Source organism: Apostichopus japonicus, chromosome 7, assembly GCF_037975245.1.
Source record: "Apostichopus japonicus isolate 1M-3 chromosome 7, ASM3797524v1, whole genome shotgun sequence".
In the NCBI taxonomy this organism is placed as follows: Eukaryota; Metazoa; Echinodermata; class Holothuroidea; order Aspidochirotida; family Stichopodidae; genus Apostichopus; species Apostichopus japonicus.
This window is the reverse complement of record NC_092567.1, coordinates 25,364,216-25,384,280: the sequence shown is the minus strand read 5'-3', so window position 1 is coordinate 25,384,280 and position 20,065 is coordinate 25,364,216. Positions and strand designations below refer to the sequence as shown.

At 39.3% G+C, this 20,065-nt stretch overlaps 2 protein-coding genes across 3 annotated transcripts; both read left to right on the top strand.

The window, feature by feature from the left end:
* Positions 1 to 1,566: 1,566 nt before the first annotated feature.
* LOC139969876 (glutathione S-transferase theta-1-like) lies at positions 1,567 to 19,687 on the top strand. 2 transcript variants are annotated; one of them, XM_071975234.1, is made up of 6 exons: positions 1,567 to 1,791; positions 13,536 to 13,670; positions 14,014 to 14,095; positions 16,256 to 16,406; positions 17,406 to 17,573; positions 18,033 to 19,687. In XM_071975234.1, the coding sequence occupies exons 2-6, from the start codon at positions 13,553 to 13,555 to the stop codon at positions 18,180 to 18,182; spliced, it is 669 nt and encodes a 222-aa protein (XP_071831335.1). In that variant the 5' UTR covers positions 1,567 to 1,791; positions 13,536 to 13,552; the 3' UTR covers positions 18,183 to 19,687. The 2 variants fall into 2 exon arrangements, with proteins under 2 accessions (XP_071831335.1, XP_071831334.1); XM_071975233.1 differs by having other exon boundaries at positions 1,568 to 1,791; positions 13,539 to 13,670.
* Positions 1,823 to 11,505, top strand: LOC139970222 (uncharacterized). Its single transcript, XM_071975862.1, has 7 exons — positions 1,823 to 3,402; positions 7,006 to 7,208; positions 8,326 to 8,419; positions 9,119 to 9,375; positions 9,905 to 10,137; positions 10,602 to 10,761; positions 11,279 to 11,505. The coding sequence occupies exons 2-7, from the start codon at positions 7,007 to 7,009 to the stop codon at positions 11,416 to 11,418; spliced, it is 1,086 nt and encodes a 361-aa protein (XP_071831963.1). The 5' UTR covers positions 1,823 to 3,402; position 7,006; the 3' UTR covers positions 11,419 to 11,505.
* Positions 19,688 to 20,065: the final 378 nt, after the last annotated feature.

The window sequence follows — 20,065 nt, the reverse complement described above, 5'->3', positions numbered from 1 at the left end:
ATCAGATCTCGTCAATTGAACATTTTTCTGCAAAATGTTCAATTGTTCACAGCAAAATGTTTAATTGTGGAGGATTGCGAGGAATTTGCCAAGGAAGGGGCGAAGCCTGTAGGCAAACTATCTAAGCGTAGCGCCACCACGAGTTGGCGCGAAGCGTAGAAGAAAATGCTTCCCAGATCGCTGGAAATGACACTTCCCAGGCCTTGTAAGTTGCATCTAAGCATTTTCTATTTTGAAATTACTAGCGATATTATAAACAAAAACTACAAGAACTATGCTCAAGGGGGGACGGGCGGTCGCCCCTTTCGCCACCCCCCCCCCCATTGGCTACGCGCCTGGTTAGAATGAAGTCCCTCACTTTTTCCCAGACCTTGAGTTGGCTTTTTTTTTATCCAATTCGGTCGGTAATTTGGTTGGTTATGCTACAGCAATACTGACAACTCTGCGATACTTTATGCTTATTCATAAATTCATTACACAGGCTATTAAAGAACACTTTTACATGCTAATAGCATAATTGGATTTTCAAATAGACATCTAGTACAGGAAAATAACCTATAAATATTGCACTATATTACATCTAGGGGTTTTATATAAAACATCTACCCGGCCTTAGACCCCTAGCTTCCCAGTTTACCACCCCCCCCCCCCCCCAGTTTCACACATAAAAATCCAGTCCCTTCATTTCTGCGTATCATATAGCAACTCAAATGGTACTTTTTAAAGAAAAAGTCGGACAGGAAAGAACCTGGGCACGAAAACCAAACTACCGAACGACTGATCGGGTCTCAAGCCCAGTCCCCTTGCATCGGGACTGCAGAGCTCCCAACTGACCCGCAATTCGCGGGTTGGACCCGCATTCTAACACCCAAACCCGCTGACCCGCGCAAGCGTCCGAAAAACCCGCATTGTTATTGTCAAGTATACATAAAAAAAAATGCATGAAAGTTTGACTTAGCAACCATCATTTCTTTAGCATTTAGCATAATAGAGTACAAAACCTCCTTTACAGCATCATTTGAACCTCAAATTAGCATATATTTCGAACATTTTCATGCCACGGGAAAGAATGAATTATCACCTAGCTACTATTCAATTTATTGATGTTACACACAAAAAAATGCAAATTTCTCAGAAAATTTTGGGTGACAAAAGCCTTTCTAAGTGCCACCATTTTACATGTAGGCATCACCAGGATTCCAAAAAAAAATCAAAAGGGGGAGGGGGACAGCCCCTCCCCTTGTACCCCACCCCCAGGACGGCGATTCGTGGCATGGACCAGCATTTGCCTTCTCAAGAGTTGGGAGCTATGGGACTGTGACTGTGTGGATCATCGTCGGGTGTGTATCACCATTCTCCTCGAAATGGAACAGATATACTGCACATGATCTTAACCACTGACCTGGATGCGTTGTTCCATTACACAGCAGTTTCAGCTGGAGAAGAGCTATATTTGCTCATATTGAAGCCAGGCTGTGTATACAGTGCCTTCTTTGTAAACATATAGCGATCTTGGTGAACATTGACCTATAGCAGGGAGTTGTTATTGAACTCCCTGGACCTAGTATATGCTCATGTCTCAGCACGTTTTCTTATGACTTGTGATAGCTATATTGTACCACGTATGTCTGTGTATAGTTCCGCATGTACACATCTTGGTACCATTACGCAGCAGTTTCAACTGGACATATGTGCACTTTTTGAGGCCAGGCTGTTTATATAGTTTCTTTGTTGTACGGTTTATTCTCCTTCACCCGGCAAGTTCGCAAGTCTCGTTAGCCACTCGTTTCGGTAAGTAAAGGTATTCAGTGTGAACTGAACATTTCTACAGCAGATAGAATATAAGTTTTTACCTAGGACAGGCTCAGTGGTAAGCCTAAATATCAGCACTTGCACCTGAGAAATATTACAGCCGTTTGTTCTTCGTGTTTATAATTGCATAAATTTTCGCCATGAATTTTCCACAGTGATGATGATGGTGATAATGGTGATGGTGGTGTTGGTGATGATGGTGATGATGATGATGATAATGATAATCCCAGTACGCATCACACTGGCGGTCCGCTGGCGTAAAAACGCTGGCGGTAAAACGCTGGAGGTCCGCCATCGGACCGATAGACATTACTGCTTGGAAAAACCCAGCGTAATGCCGACAGCGGACCAACAGCGTATCGACGTCGTAAAAAAGCCGGCGGTTACGCGCTGGAGGTCCGCCATCGGACCGATAGACATTACTGCTTGGAAAAACCCAGCGTAATGCCGACAGCGGACCAACAGCGTACCGACGTCGTAAAAAAGCCGGCGGTTACGCGCTGGAGGTCCGCCATCGGACCGATAGACATTGTTGCTTGGATAAACCTAGCAGAATTCCGACAGCAGACCGACAGCGTAACGACGTAGAAAATTTCCCAAAAATTGTATGTTATGAAAGTCATTAAGCAATTTACACAAGCACACATACACATTGACCGTCGGGTCAGGCTGTCCAAATCTTACGTTTCTATATGAAAGTTTAGTTAAAGATGAGTTTCTATTAAACTATTTTACCTGTTCTTTTTGTATATATTTGTTCCTGTGGAGAGAAAATTAAGAATACTTGGATTTTGTGTACTATATAGGACAGGTTCAGGTGCGGCTGGGCTAATACGTAATTAGGCAACCGCTGGTGGTCCGCTAACGGACCGATAGATATTACAGCTGGCTTGTAAGTCCAGCGGAATGCCGACAGCAGTACCGCCGGAAGGAAATATTGGATAGCTTTTGTGCAGAATTGGCGGGAAATTACCTTACCACACTAGCCCAAACAAAATAATAGTTTTGCTATAAAACCTATATTCTCCAATAACTTTAAGGTAATTAAAAATTGAGCTAACAAAAGTAGTTAAATTTTTTTGCTTACCATCCAATGTAATATATATTATCATACACTACATATATTTGAAGGGGAAAAAGTAAAATAAAATACTGATCGAACGAGTCTGACGGGTACCGCATGAAGAAATGTTGGCAAGCATTTGGAAAAATGGGCGGGTAATACACTAACCACAGGAACACTTACAGAATAATCTTTTCAACAAATTCAAATTCTGAAATAAATATTTAGCAATATTAAACGTAACAAGCGATTTCCAAATACTTTAATAAATTTCAACTATCCAAAGAAGTATTTATTATTCAACAATTTAGCGTAGTTGAGAGAAAACAGTTCAGAAAACATTTTTCACTGATCGAACGAGTCTAGTATAACTGGCATCCAATCGCTAAACCGCAATGCTCAGTGTCTTCAGATATAGCAGCTAGTTTGAAAAGTGGTCGCTTTCGTAGTGCGTTACAATTCTTTCGACGTCGGATATCCTGATCTATTCTTTTGAAAATCCTAGCTGATACAAATTTGCTTAAGAGGTATGTACCTTTTTTTTCTTATTAAGGGTTGACAGTTGTACATAATTGATTTCGCAAGTATTTGAAGTGACTATTTTTTTAAATAAACTTAGACGTAATCTAGCGTTAGGCTAGAATGTATCGCTAAGTTAATGAGAAGCCTTTCGCGGTGTATAAATTACACCTAGCCTACATTTGTAGGTTTTCATTATGTTAGGCTAAGCCTAAGTTTTACGCAATAACGATCACACATAAAGGTAAACTAATGATCTTGCTTGTATAATATAATAGCTAGGTTACACAATGTTATGCCGAAAAATCTGTTTGCCGACTGTATCAGAAGAAAACTGCTATCTAGGTTAATACTGTAAATAATAGTAGCCTAGATGACTATGGAAGGAATCCTCCTATTTTTAAATATCATATTCCTAAATACTACTACTAGGCTAGGCCTAATTTTAAATCATTTGGTATGTTACAACTTACAGTATTGAAAAATCATGGTAATCCATAACTTTTGAGAAATAATGTACTGTTTAATTTGTATATAGGCCCCTAGCTAGGCCTAGTTAAAAAGGGTAAAGACTCAAATGATAAAACTTTATTAGGGAATATGTATGGTTGTTTTTATCAGGAATGGGTTGGTGGATAATTTTTTGGGGATTTAATGTTTAGTGCTTAGGCTTCAAATGTTATGTGAAAAATTAAGCTTTTTGGAGAACAATAGATCATCGGCATTAAAGTTCAATGTTAACTTCCTGTGGAGTATAGTGATACCAACCATGCAACATGATGATGAAAAATATTTCATATCTAGCCTCTACTCTCTAGTCTACTAAAAAATGGTGGCTGCCTTATCCCCTCTTGTTGCTTTTTTCTTGGTTACTGTCAATTTGCAATCATTGCATTGGGTCTATTCCATGTGCTCAGTTTCTGGTGAATCATTCTGTGCATGAATTCCAAGAAAATAACCTCCTATATTGAAGTGATCCTCGGTTAAAGTGAAGTTCATATGCCCAAAAGCTGAACTGCCCCTATTCTGTGTCTATACTGCATGCCACTATTTAACTCTATGGAAAGTTACTTTAAAGGGTTAAAAGTTTACAGTGTTGTGGGGAACTGTTTAAAATTCCTTGGCAATAAATCATTGAAAGCATAGTTAGTGGAGGTAGTTTAGGTTCGATTTGCCCCTCTTGTATTCCCAGGTGAATTAAATGGCAATGAAAGTAGATACAAGTTTGAGAAAGCAGGAGGGTAATTACCAGTTATTATTCTCTTTAAAAAGCTCTGCAGACAAAGTAACTTTACAAATTACATGATTTGTCTGCATTTGATGATGTAGATTTGACCTTATAGGGGCACTGTAGGAATTGGAAATGAAATGGAATTGACATTAAATTCAATTGAAGTGGCGATTGTCATTGTAAGTAATGAATACAGAATAAAGGTAGGTTGTTGTTTTTGGGTGTTTTTTTTTTGCAGTATATTAACAGAAAAAATGGACCTTTCTGAAATCCCTGGGCGAACTAAACGAAGGAAAATACAAAATGAGGTTGATGGGCATGTCAACACTATTTTACAAGAAACATGCAATAATGATTACAACAACTTTGAGCTGCATGATGACACAGTTGAAGTTAATAGTGAAAGAATTCCAAGTAGTAATACTATTCTCGCTTATTATCCAAAGGATGATCTACCTAATGCTCCTTCATCTGAAAATAACAGTGAAAGGAGTACATCTCCAGATATACAGGATAATTTACACATAGATGGTGAAAGGTGCAATTTTGGTGAACATGAAGATTTTAGAGAAATCCCTAACTCATCATCGGATACTGATGTTCCTTTCAGTGACACTCCAGAAGATACCTTACAATTAGACCTTTCTAATTGGGCTAGTCAAAACGGAATAACTCATTCATCTCTAGCTGAACTCTTGGAAATACTCAGAAAACAACACCCACAGTTACCGAAGGACCCCAGAACGCTACTGCACACTAAATTGAATTATATTTACACTTTAGTATCTGGTGGTTCTTACTATCATTTTGGAATTGAAGAGGGCATCTTAGCAATTCTAAAAAGAGTGGATTTTGATGTTTATTCTTCCTTAGAGCTTCAAATAAATGTTGATGGGCTTCCTCTGTTTAAAAGTTCAAATGATCAGTTTTGGCCAATTTTAGGAATGATTGCTAATTGCCCCTTACGAAAGCCTTTTGTGATAGGTTTGTTCTATGGACAACATAAGCCGCATAACCTTGATTTCCTCAATGCCTTTGTGGAGGAAGCAGTACATTTGAATCATGAAGGAATTACATATAATGATAATAAATATCATTTCAAAGTCAGATCTTTTGTGTGTGATGCACCAGCACGTGCTTTAATAAAAAATATAAAGGGCCATAGTGGTTACAGTGGATGTGACAAATGTGTCACACGTGGAGTGTATTTAGAAAAAGTAACATTTCCAGATACCGATGCTGCACAGCGTACTGATCATTCATTTGAAAATATGTTAGATATCAATCACCATCATGGTCCAACTCCATTGTTAAGACTCGGCATAGGGATGGTATCGTGTTTTCCACAAGACTACATGCATCTTGTTTGCTTGGGTGTCACAAGAAAACTCATTATGCTGTGGAAGAAGGGTCCATTGAAAACAAGATTAGGACCACGTGTTATAGATGGCATGTCAACTTCATTAATATCCCTGAGGTCATTTATTCCTTGTGAATTTGCTCGAAAGCCCAGGTCTATGAGGGAATACTTACGGTGGAAAGCAACAGAGTTTAGGCAGTTCCTTTTGTATACAGGTCCAGTTATCCTGCACAGCAGCTTACGAAGTACTCTATACTAAAATTTTCTACTACTTTTTGTTGGAATCTTTATTCTGATAAGTCCGTCTCTGTCCGTGTCACATTGTGATTATGCCCATCAATTGATAGTCCTATTTGTGCAACATTTTGGTTCTGTGTATGGCAAGAGCATGTTGACATACAATGTTCATTGTTTATCACATCTAGCCAGTGATGTTAAGCAACATGGATCCCTCGACAATTTTTCAGGATTTCCATTTGAGAATTTTCTGAAATCCTTAAAAAGACTAATCCGTAAGCCCACATCACCATTGCAGCAAGTTATCCGTCGATTGTCAGAGCAAACATATGAGCCCAAAAAAGTTGAAGAGAATGATACGCTCCAGAAACCGCATAATGATGGTCCCCTGCCAGTTATTAATCGATGGCCATGTTTTCAGTATAAAGAGCTCCACATGGAAGATTACACGATAAAACTTACCGAAGCGGACAATTGTGTACAAATTGACAGTCAACAGTCTCGGCACATAGTTGTAGTACAAAACATATATCGCAGCAATGATGTTGACTATATTCTAGCTCGGAAATTTATGAGTGAAGATTCATTTTTCACATATCCATTGGACTCATGTATATTAGGGATTTATACTGTGTCCAATTTGTCTGACCAGTTGCACGTTGTTGCAGTCACAGACATTGTTAACAAGTATGTACTTTTGCGCCAAAAAGAGCAACAGATAGCCATTCCTCTCCTGCACAATATGTAGTTGTGAACTTATTTACTGTTAACTTTAATTTGCAGTATGGAAACACCAAAGTATGCTGTTGTTGTGTTTACTGAGGAAGATGGAGTCAGCATGGTACCAATAAGCTGGTGTATAGATGACAGTAATTGCTACTGGCCACCATATAAGTCAACATTAAGGTTCCAGAAATCTGTAAGGATGGAGGAAACCCCAGGCGCCAACTGGACGACTCATGCTATTAGGATATTGTCAAGAACTGGTAAGTACAGTTAAAAAACCATTTATTTCTGCAGCAATGTGTTGAATATACAGCACTGGCTTTCTCTTAACTCCAGTTGAGACTATAGTTTAGGAAAATCAGCAAATTTTGCAGATTTTATCACAATTTATCTAATTTTCCAGATCAGGATTTTCAGGAACTAAGTTAGAAGCCAGTGAGCTGGGGGAACAAATTGCAGTTATGAGGTCAATTTAAAAACAAGAAAAATTGCTTAAAAGTTCAAAAATTTCCTTAAGATGTCGTTCCAGGCTTATGAATTACCCATGCAATGTGGGAACACCTTTTCCAGGCTGGTGGGGGAAGTTGAACAGGTACGAACCCCAAACAGAGAGACTGTATCTTTAAATTGTACATACATACACACAATAAAAGAGGGGAAGATGGGAATGGTTTTCTACTTTTCTTAATCAAATCAAACTTTATTCCCTTTTTAACATTTGAGTGCAAATAATGCATCCTGGGAATACAATACCCATACATAACAAAGTATATATATATATATATATAATTTACATATATATATATATACACACATACATACATATTTATTTATTAATTTATTTATGATAATTCACATACTAAAATACATGCACCATCTGCAAATGGTCCACACTTTTTGGATTCCAGGAGCCATATTTGAAGCTAATGGACATCTCTCGAACAGCTTGTGACAAAACTGACATTAGAATTAAATTAATGTGAGATGTGTTGCTGTCATTATTGATCTAACATGGTGTTACTTAATTGTTGTTTTAATTATCTGAAATTTAAAATAAATCAGTTTATTTTAAAGGTACTACATGTGCGGTAGTTAATCAATTTGCTAGCTATTTAAATATGGTCACCCTTGGTTTAATTCCTAAACTGTTTTTACTCCCACCAAGGAGGAATATTACCTCCCTGGGACATTCAGTGTGTTCATGTAGAATGTCTAAAAACAATTTGGAGAGTAAAGACCTACAGAAAAGTACTTTTGAAACTTCTAGCAGTTATAGCATGCAATAATTTGGAGCCTGTAAAGACTACCTTTAACATGTTTCCATATCAAAGCTGAAGCAAATTAAAGGAATTAAATGTTCTTTCCTGTTTTATACAGATTCATACGATAAGGCTCGCATGCAGATGATACGGGCTGAGGACACATCAGACTTGCAGTCAGATGCTGAAACAACAAATAAAAGACGAAAGAGGTGTGTATAATTTATTTCAATGGAATTCAGATACGGAATCCGTTTTTCCTATGCTGTAAAACAATACCTATAAATGACCCAGGCTTGACAAAGTACCCTGTGTAGGTCAACAACTTCTTGACACAGTGAGTTTTTTTATTGTGTTAACAAGGTGTGATAACATATTCTTACATGGCTACAGTATTCTTTGCCAAACAGTGATAACACAAATATCCAGATACAAGGAAAAAGGTCATATGGTGCAGAATAACTGGTAAAACTAGGTAATTTTTACGACTGTGACAGATTGATTGTGCAATCTCCAGAAACTTTTTATCATGGAGGGTGCCATAAACCTGGGGCCAATACAGCAGACTATTAAGTTAACAGACAGAATGCTCTGGACATACAGTACTTCACAGTTGTGTATTGCTCTCATTTCTGATAGGGATAGGCGTTTCAAAGGATATGTTCCAGAATGTTTTTAGTTGGATAGAATGGCAGAATTGTGAGTTGATGAATAATTTATGCCTTACATGTCAATGATTTATTTAAGGTACATGAAGTGTGCACTGCTACAGACAGACTTAAATTTCAATTGACTTTTATTTCATAAATCAACTTTAAGATGTATTATTGAATATTGATACAACTCCTGGTCCAAGTTGAATCTGAGAGTCGACCAATGATAGGTTTTCATAAACTTTGCTTTTCCCCTAGGGTGAACAGAAAATATCTTTCTTCGGATGAAGATGCTGATGAGGACAGCGATAATGATAATCTAGTCGCTGCTCCCAGTCCACCTTTACCACCATCAACGTCATCTGTTTTGTCGACTCCTTCACGCCGAGCATTGCTATCAGCGTCATCCCCAAATGACTCCCAGCCTTCTTTGAATTCTTCCTATGCAACTTCTTCTGGTTTTGCAGAAACACCTTCATCAGGATATTGTTCAGAAAGTAACCTTGCCATCAATGGTATGTACATTGTTTTTATAATAAATAACTAAAACAAAAGGCGTTCTATAACAAGCAGTCTGCGGAACATGTTTGCATGGCAGTCACACAGATGTCATCTCATGCATAATGGAATATATGCTATTGATGTGTAAAAATAGCCTATATGGTTTACCCAATCAATGCTCTAAAGATATCATGTAATATTATATATATATATATTATATATATATATATATATATATATATATATATATATATATATATATATATATATATATATATATATATTTATAATGTTTTTATGGATGATAACCCTGTACATGTAGCGGTGAAGTGACGAACATCTTTATTCCCAAACTGATGAAGTAATATAGTACCTTATGTTTCTAACTTTCTGCAAAGTGCCTTCATTAGAGGTACTGTAATATATATAGTGTGTTTTATGATCCTTCAAAGAATCAAACACATTTTATGTTCTATAGCATATATACTCCACTCATATTTTTAATGGTTGATGTACTCATTACAAATTGACTTTTCGTTACAGCAACAAACCGTACCATATTGAGGCTGTTAACTGAACTTAAATCGGACGTTAAAGAACTAAAGCAGCAAGTCAGGGTCAACAATATGCTGCTGAAAGACATGATTGTAGCAAGACCAGAGGAAGATGAAGAATTTGCTCTACCTGAAGGAATAACTATTCCTGTGGGATCTTTGGAGGAGTTAATTAACCTGGATGACTGTATTGAAACAAACAAGGCTTTGGAAAGATATTTGGTAAGTCAGAATAAAAATGTAAGGAAAGTAATCAGAAAACATATTTTCCAAAGTATAATGTTAGTTTATCATAATAAAATTGAAACCAGTCAGGCTTTAATGTGTCAGTGGTCTGTTAAAAATAAAAATATTTCCTGAGGTGCTAATTTCCTTTTCCTGGGAGACAATTAAAAACTCTAAGGTAGTTACAGACATAAAGGCATCTAGGTAACAAGAGTTTGGCTAGAAATTCCTTTGCCTTGCGGAGCATCCTACAAAAGTTGGCTGTTTAATCAATCTTGTTTTGATTGGACTAAAAAAGGAACATTGCAGCACTGCATTGCTAGTTTCTCTTAAAATATTGATAAGAAAACAGAAAAGAAGCCAAGGTGTGGGATGAAATAACATAACTTAAATATTTCTGTTTGTATAATAATAACTGTAATGGTTTCTGATCGACTTTTCTTTCTTTTTGTTGTTTGAAGTTAAAAAGACTATCAATTCTTGGTGGCAACACGTTGAAGGAGTGTGTCAAAAGAATCCTGGGGGATGTATTGTCAAATGCAGTAGCTACCAAACTGAACTGTACAGGTACAACTGGGAAAACAGCCTTTGCGAAGCTACATATGAGGAACATAATTGAGAGTGAGTTTATGTACATTTTTGTATAAGCAGTGAGTGAAAAGAAACTTGAGTTGTGTGAAGGGGGTTGTGCATTTGACTTGTGGAACAGCCAAGTTTTCAATGCAACACCCGATTAACTAGGATTCTTGCTTTAATTTGCATTGAATTCTGCTCATTTAAAAAGTTACTACAAATATATGTTAACATAAGATGTCTTGTTTCAGATGCAGCGGTAATTCAGCATTGATTTTTAAGTTTTTTCACCCTATGATTTTAGTGACCAGTCCATTGTCACTTTCTATATACCAATTTCCCAATTGATGGACCAAGATTTGCAACAGTAATGCATGTGTTCAGTATAAAATAGAAGGTGACTGTCAAAGGCAAAGGTAATATTTAATATATCACTGAAACAAGGTGAGTTACGTAGTTTTAGTTTAACCAATTGTTTTCATAATGTGAGACTCATTATTGCCTTCAGTTTACTGCTTGTGTAGATGCAATCTTTTATAAAGTGTAATATGTTTCGTATTAACAGAAGCTGTACGAAGGAATCAAGCAACTGCCCAATCGACTACATCTGACATTCAGGCAGCGGTCGTGAGATTTCTGAAGGGTGCATCTGATCGTGAGGGAGGGCGAAAATCTCGGACTACACCACAAACAGTTGACGAGTGAATTTCTTTAGTGCTGTTGAAACATTTAACGCTGAAACTCATTTTTTCGCTTTGTAATTTATAGGCATAATAAAATGATAGCAACTTATTTCACTGTGTTAGTCATTATTTCTTAATATGAAACCGCATGTGAAATTCAGTAAAATCTGCAGGTGGACCAACAGCTCTGTTCTAGTAGTACTGGCGAAGAGTAGGCTGGCAAAGACAAGGTTTTGCCTACCAGGTTGCTGGGGGAATACCAGATTTGGGCTAGCAGGTCGCCAGAACACTGGATATTAGGCTTGCGGATAGCCAGCGGCTCTCTCTGACAGAATGTCAGCGGAACACTGGCGGTACACCGGTGGTAAGCTGACGTTTCTCCGGCGGTCTGCTGGTGGTACACCGGTGGTACACTGGCGGTACACCGGCAGTACTCTGGTGTTTCTTTGGCGGTTTACTGGTGGAAAACTGTCGGTACACCGGCGGTACGCTGGCGTTTCTTCGGCGGTACACAGGCGGTACGCTGGCGTTTCTTTGGCGGTACGCTGGCGTTTCTTCGGCGGTACACCGGCGGTACGCTGGCGTTTCTTCGGCGGTACGCTGGCGTTTCTTTGGCGGTCTACTGGTGGAACACTGGCGGTACGCCGGCGGTACGCTGGCGTTTCTTTGGCAGTCTACTGGTGGAACACTGGCGGTACACCGGCGGTACTCTGGCGGTCTGCCGGCGGACCGCCGGATTTAAGCCGGCCAAATCTCTGGCGTTCCGCCGGCTTTCCCCGCCGGTGGACCGCCAGTGGTGCAGCTGGCGGGCCGCCGGTGGACCGCTAGCATGATGTTATCTGGGATGGTGGTGGTGGTGATGGTGATGGTGACAATGACAGTGACCGTGGCGATGGCGGTGATGGTGATGATGAGTTGGGAATTGGGTAAACCATAAAGAGGAGAGTTATTGCAGTCAAGATGCGTTCAGTTGGTGGCTGGTCCCAATATTTGCGGATACTACCAATTTTGTGGCATATATTTCTGATATGTGCTGTTTTCGAGTCATTTGTTATTGTGAATGGCCCATGTGGAAATGTAAGCAACACATGCTTCTATTCGAGGGCACCAATACCTTCGTTACGCTCAGATGGTTTTAACATCAAGTACAACTATTGTGTGTCATCAGCATATATCATGTGGTGTATGCCATCGTGTGCTTGAATAACATCGCTTAATGGACCAGTATAAAGGATGTAGTCTGCAGGGCCTGTAAAATATGCTTCATTACTCAACTGATTCTAAAAATAAAGTTGGGCGGCAAATTATATGTTAGCCTACCGAACATCTATAGCGAGATATATAATGTTTTGCCCCACGGGTGTCGATTTGCTTCTCAAATTGAGATTGCGGAACGGGGGCGGGGGGGGGGGGGGGAGGCGGATACTGTACGTGGGCATGAGCCTTAGCAACTGTGGGTGGCTTTTGAAAGCCCGGTAAATGTGCATGTTATTAATACAAAATGGTTAAGCGACCAAAGGAGGGACGGATTAGCATTTTTGAGACCTTTGTTTAATGTTGCAACCCATAGACGTGCGTGTGTGTAAGGTGGGGGAAAGAGGCGGGGCATTGAATCCATTACTAAAACATGTTGGACATGCCCACCCCATAGCACCCGATGATTTACCAATTGTCACGAGCAAAACAGAGGTAGCTGCCTACAACATGTTCGGTTGTTGTGTCCAGGAAGGTCGCTCAGTACGCTACACGCGTTGGCGATTTTCACAAAGCCAACAAGTAACATTAGATCGTAACTCGCGTTTCTCGGTTTAACATGTGGCGTGTGACATTCCGAGACTGTGAGTTATACATCCGCATAGCTCATACTTGGAAATATTCCGGGAACAATAAAATGTAAAGTTAAAAATGAATAATAATAAGAATATGTTAATTAATCATCGTATAAACAGTTGAAGCTAGGAGGACAAAACTAATGATGTATTGTGATCATGCTGAGTTGAGTTTGTCAATTGGACATTACATTGAGCTTGGCAATTGTTTCGTTCGAGTTATACTGTGAGAGAATAAGGGGGCACGTAACCTACCCCCACGGCACAGTACCCTCGATTTAACCTACCGGTATAACTTTGCTTTTACCAGCAGTTATACCATCTAATATGGCAGACATATTTCATCATTATCACGTGGGCCTGTCACAGCCCTGCCGGAGTGTACTGATGATATTAAAACTGACCAATGCTCCACACGAGGTTCACCATGTCGACTTTAGAAAAGGTGAGGTTTTCAAAGTACATCTGCAACAAGCTGTGTAACGCCAAACGGATTACCAGATATTTCTGGGTTCCATAATGATAACCCATGACACCGTCTCCACGACACCGTCATGACACCGTTCCCCGTGATAACCCATGACACCGTCAACTGTTTGGTGTTGTCATCTCTAAACGTTTTCATAATCTGATTTAGGGGAAATGAAGACTTCAAAATCCCAGCCTAATTGCATCCGGGCTCTCTTGACGTCACAGCCCTGGGAGGGGCGATGAAACGTATTGCGCAATCTATGTGTTCCCGTGTCATTGTTTATGATTCAGTCGCAAATTGTTTCCTTTCCATGCAGGTGACAACAAGAAACCAGACTTTCCGAACCCGTTTGGCAGAGTACCTACGATTGTACACGGAGATTTCGTCCTCACGGAAAGGTATACACTTCACTATGCCCTGTATATGTGTAACCCGTGGTTCGTCCGCCCTCTATTTAGGTTAGAGTAATAGCCCCCTAACCCAGAAGAAATAAAGACTCAAAACCCAAGTTATTAAATTGTCCCAACACGTACTGAATTTACACGGTCAGGGTAATCGATTATTGAGACGGGAGAGATCAATTCCCCCGTTTGAATACGGTGTGGTATACACTTAAATGCTTAAAACGATTATGCTTAAAGTAACAATGAATGCTATCCCACAGTAGTGAGATAAACCCCCTTCTAGATTAATACACTTAAATACTTAATACTGTACTGCTTAATATAATAACAATGAATGCTACCCCACAGTAGTGAGATAATTACCCCCGTCTAGATTAATACACCCCCCGTTGCATGCACTTATCCCCAGCTAGAATATACAAATTTCCCCTAATTAATATTGCGCGCTAACTGATCAGTTCGCGGACATCACAGGCTCAGGCGAAGTTCCTGCGACCCTCAAGTATGGAGCACCGGTCCTCAACACCAGTCTGGAGAGAAGGTTACCAAACAGTGATAAAACATTACCACTACGATGACATCTAAAATATTTCAATATGCTTAACTACTGTTGCCAAACACTTTAAATCTGATCAAATCAATATATCAAAATAATACAACATTGAACTTCTTGCAAGGGTGTATAAACTCCACGGTAAAACATGAGATAACCCTTTCTCAATCAGTACTAATCCCTTATCACAATAGTATACCCGTTTGTGTACAAACGAGGATCAACAGTATTCTGCAACAACGCCCCCACTTGGATATAACACAAAGCTCAGGTCTCTGTACTCATGGGCATATTGCTAAGCCTAACAACCCTAGCTATTAATACTAACATCCAATACAGTAGGGCTCCCACAACACAATTATATCGCCTTATAGGCCAAAACAGCCTATTTATCTTAGAAAACCCCACATTCTACACATAATCTATCGCACAGTAAACGTTATTCAATAACTGTCACCGTAAACAATTTAGTCTTTCACCAACTAATCAACTAATCAAATGCTCAGTTATATCAGCGAACAATGCTGACACTCCGCTATGCACTACACACAACAGGCTACGTATGCTACAATACACTAACAAACACAGCACATCGCAGGGACTCGATGTGAATACTTTATTATCAAAATTAACTTAAAACAAAAGGGAAAACCGTACCTGGAGAGCTGCCAAGTAATCTGCTACAGAAGGTTTCAAGATAAAACCACAAAACACCAGCTGACAAAGGGAACTGATCAAACTATGCCTTACAGAGGATAGCAAGGCTAACAAGGCTGCACGGGTAAAGATGGCTACCAGGCAACAAAAACCTAGACATGTGCAGTGGCAGAATATAACAGTAAACCCTCTAATTAATTCTATACAGCGCCACCAATTAAAGTAACACATCACTTTCAAAGGGTTACATATGTAATAATACGCTACCGACACGTTCAAATTCAAACGTGATATTGCAGTTCGTCTCGGCATATGTGATGTAAGCTTTCAGTATACCTTTATTCTGGTCACTGGACTGCACAAGACTTTTCGGCATGTGTTCATGTCTGAAAGCGCAAATTTATACACCCATTTTGCGTTTATGATTGAACAACGTCCTGATCTTTCATATGTAATAAGTTATCAATTTGATTAATTCCACTGCGCATGCGGACCGTATCACAGACCAAGAGCAGATTAGGTGATAGGCTACTTGAAGTACACAACATCTCCCAGATTTCGAATTAACCGATCTCACCGTCGTGCCCCCTTTTTTAGGCTATATCAGATTTGCCGTATAGTGAATTATCTGTCGCCGCGGAGACGGGTGTTCAGTGGGTGTTACAACACGGTTCCCGGGTCCAAGTAGTGGTCCCCGGAAAACTATGGGACCATGAAGTGTGCAATGTCCTGTTTACAATGTAGGAAATCCTAATGAAAAATGAGGATTTCAAAGATGGCACACGGTACATGGGCGTTGCTGCTGGCCTTGTTTGTTCCCCTTGACAACATTAACATATTCCCTACAATTAGTAACACATAGCACTCCTAATTAAGGTTATGGGTTTAATAATGGGGGTAAATCCCATAACTGTCTTTCGATGTTTTGGTTTTGGTTCTTACAGCCCAGCCATTGCCAAGTATATACTCAATGTGCAGAAGGGTGATGACCATTGGTATCCCGCTGACATTAAGAAGCGTGCTCGAGTCGACGAGTTCCTTTCCTACTACCATACCTCCATCAGGAAGGCTGGGATAAAAATTGCTGTGACATGTGTAAGTTTATTTGTCAACTTTTATATTTGGGTCATTTCAGTTTTCAATAAAATGGTCACCAATATGGAAATGATTTTCATTCGTCCATGCGTGTGTATGTGTGTGTTTAAACAGTGCAAAACGAGGTAACGAATATTAGGTGTGAGTCGCTTCATATGCATGCATCAGCCGTTTCTGTTGGTGTTTATATACACCAAAGGATTCATACTTGAATATGCTGCCCTCTAAATATGCTGCCCTCTAATTATGATGTTAGTTTGCCCTGTCTTTAATGTGAAATGTGTATCTTGAACCATTGAAAGAAAAAAATGTGCACAGTTACATGTCTTTTATTGACTCTCGTTTCACAACATCAGAAGCTTGGGAGGATATTTCTGATTAAAGGGTGGGTTGGGGTTACTGTTATTGGATGATGTTGAGGGGGTGGGTCGCAAAAGCCTGAGGCAGGGCCCTGGTGGAATTCAGTTGGTGAATCCCTCAGATAGTTTAATGTTCTCCCGATAAGATTTGCAGGATATTTGAGAGAAACCTGTTCTTTCCTACTTCTGGTCATAGCATCCACGTTCACCATAGTTAACAGTGCTAACAACATTCATAACATTCCTTGTTCAAGCTTTCGAGCATTTACCAAAAATCATAACAATCTTTACAATTATAGAGCGTTTGACTCAGCCTCGTAATATTCTCAACCGTTTTCTCGGCGGTTCATTCCATTCGTTAACATTCTCCCCCAAATCAAAATCATTAAATTTCAAAGGTGGTTGTGACGTAACACTGTTCCACCACTGTTTGCACAACGTTCACCAATTCCTAAAAGCGTTCCTGAGACACGAAAATCTCTTCACCATTCACGGCGTGCCCCAACGTTCACAGAATTCTCTGCAATTCAGTCATACATTTACGGGAATCAGATTTTACAGTGTTCATCGCCATTTGTATACTAGAACAATCCACTTTGGATTATTCAAAATATTGTAAATATAATGATTTTGTACTTAGATTTTTACTCCAATGCGGACCGGTAAACCAGCTCCCGAAGAAGACAAACAACAGGCCCTCAAAGATTTCGATGAGGCTTTGGCAAGATTTGAGGGGTACTTCTTAAAGAATGGACCTTTTATCGCAGGGGATGAAATCAGCATCGCAGACATATTCGCTGTTTCCGAGGTTAATATGTTTTTCTGGCCAATTTAAGAGTTACTTTCATAACAACCACATAGTTTCATCCACAAAGCCTAATTTAGTTTGCTCTAGCTGTTTACCCATCCTTCCCCCCCCCCCCACCCACCCACCAGTCCCTATACCTTTCCCATCCTCTAATATGATGTCATTGAGGGTTCGTTATGTGGCAATAGCCCTCGTCGGTTGTGGTAAATGATTGATATCTTTTCAGAACAATAATGATACATTAATGTGATATTCATGTTGTTTTTGTGGCTGGTTTAATGATTTTCAGTTGAAAGAACGTTAAAAGAACGCTTAAAGGTCAGTTCCTGTGGCAGATAAGGTGATACTCTTATATGTAAGAGAACAGTGTTCTTCAAGTTTAGCAAAACATATAAAAACCCATTTTCAATATTTAATTAAGAATGAATTGTTCATGTTTAAACTCTGTTTTCTTTTCAGATTCTGCAGGCTGATTTTAGTGGTGCAGATTATCTAGCAGGTCACCCAAAGATCAAAGAGTTCATCGAAAGGACCAAAGCAGCGTTACAACCTCATTTCGACGAAGTCTTCAAACCTTTGAATGATTTTGTAAAGGCCAATGTCAAATAATTTCTACTGAAAGTTTATTTTCAGTTTAGGACTAACCCCCACCTTCCCCCCCCCCCACCCCATTCCTCGCCATCAGAAGTAACATAAGCAATTGCTGTAACATTTGTAGCAAATCAAATGTAAGGTCCATCTGATTATTTACATAAAAAGCAATATATTCCTCGTATATTTTAGCAGCGTAGTATGAAAACATTTCATAATATAACATTCAATACATGATTTTAATGAAGTATAGTATGCATGGATGAAAAATGCCTATACAGACAGAAAGATAGATGGTATAGATAATGGTATACGGAAAGAGAACCAGCGGACCTGTAACACATGAGACGATTGTTGGAGGGTGCATGGAGATAATTCATGCCCGTCACACCTTACCTGGTATTATAGGAATCTACAAGTAAGGAAGCACAACACAGTACATGTAGTGCCTAGAACCATTTTCTGGTGAATAAAGTTACTTAACTAGTTATCATTCTGTCAATGGATTTTTGAGGGCCCACGTAAGCTTTGCATCAAATTCAGACAGACCAGAGGCGTAACAAGAGATGGATCACTTGTGATGCATGGCCCTCAATCCAGGGCCCAAAAGGGTTGGTTCCAACATTTTGAGCCAACGGCTTATATTTGGCGGTCAAGTAGACAGCCAAACAGAACTTTGTGGGGTTTACATTTGTGTCAAGTGCAAAGGTGCAGGCCCGCAGCTCTCACTCTGTAGAAGCGGGTCCCTGAAACCCTAGCTACACCAATGGCCGCAACACTCGCAGTATAAGAGTAAACTCACGACGTTTATCTCTCAATGTAAATGTTAGGTTCGATCTTTTATCTATTGCTTTCTGTTAAGCTGGACCAACACCGTTCTAGCTTTGCCAGTTTCATAACGAACACTTAAATATTACATTATATCAGAAAAAAAAACATCAGAATATTTCTTCATGCGTTTTTGTCCTATTATTTTCAAATATAATGATTGCAGCGGTAGATCCCAATAAACACACTCACCAGTGTATACACTTTCCTTTTGGTCATTCTGCGATTATTTTCGGTTGAGTGATTGAATGAAACATGAAAATGATAAAGATAAAAAAAAACGTCTTCACGAGCTGCAGTAATAGGCCGCAAAATCCCCTCGCGAGTCTGCTTAGGCCCATCTATATAGGTTATATGAATAACTGTATGAAGCCATACCATACGCAAATTAGGCTATACTTTAGTTGCATAAACAGCAAATACCTTTTGAAATGTGATGTAATTTAATGAAATAGCCTAATTCTGAATCTGACCCTGACTTCACTACTCCGATGGAATCAAAGAACCTTACGGTGTTTTGTTACCAACCTACCGCACGCATGACGCAATGCTGTAGGGCCATTCATGACAATACATATGCACCCCTTATAATGGACACCTAACGCATGCCAATATTGCGTTTTTCATCAACTACCCAATATTGTTTTCCCTTATAGATCCTTCGCCGGTTTGTCCCATTTACTTTACTATAGCCTCGGAAAACATTTCTCGACTTTTTACAAGATTAAAGGTAGTCAGTATAGGCCCCAAATTACAGCACGCTATCCTAGAAGTTATCAAAAAGTACTTTCCTGGAGGTCTTTACCCTCATTCATCAGACATTTTTAAGGAACACACAAGATTACTGAATGTCTAAGTGAGGAAAATTTTCTCGAAGGTTGTAATAAAACAGTTTCAGAAATTTGACCAAAGGTGACCATATTTGAATATCTAGCTTATTTGGGGCCAATAAAGCATACCTTTAAGAGGGCGAGAGGGGGCGGAGTCCCCTCTTTATCTGTAAGGCCCGTGTTTAGAAGGTTTCTAATATGTCTTTTGTTAAATTAAACTTTCGACATGAAAGTGCTGCTCTG

Bases quoted from the DNA above. Each gene is read 5' to 3' on its own strand.
- LOC139970222 (XM_071975862.1), top strand. From the start codon at position 7,007: ATGGAAACACCAAAGTATGCTGTTGTTGTGTTTACTGAGGAAGATGGA. The intron at 8,420-9,118 runs GTGTGTATAATT...CTTTTCCCCTAG, and splicing joins ACAAATAAAAGACGAAAGAG to GGTGAACAGAAAATATCTTT. The intron at 10,138-10,601 runs GTAAGTCAGAAT...TGTTGTTTGAAG, and splicing joins AGGCTTTGGAAAGATATTTG to TTAAAAAGACTATCAATTCT.
- LOC139969876 (XM_071975234.1), top strand. From the start codon at position 13,553: ATGGCAGACATATTTCATCATTATCACGTGGGCCTGTCACAGCCCTGC. The intron at 13,671-14,013 runs GTGAGGTTTTCA...CTTTCCATGCAG, and splicing joins CCATGTCGACTTTAGAAAAG to GTGACAACAAGAAACCAGAC. The intron at 14,096-16,255 runs GTATACACTTCA...TGGTTCTTACAG, and splicing joins GATTTCGTCCTCACGGAAAG to CCCAGCCATTGCCAAGTATA.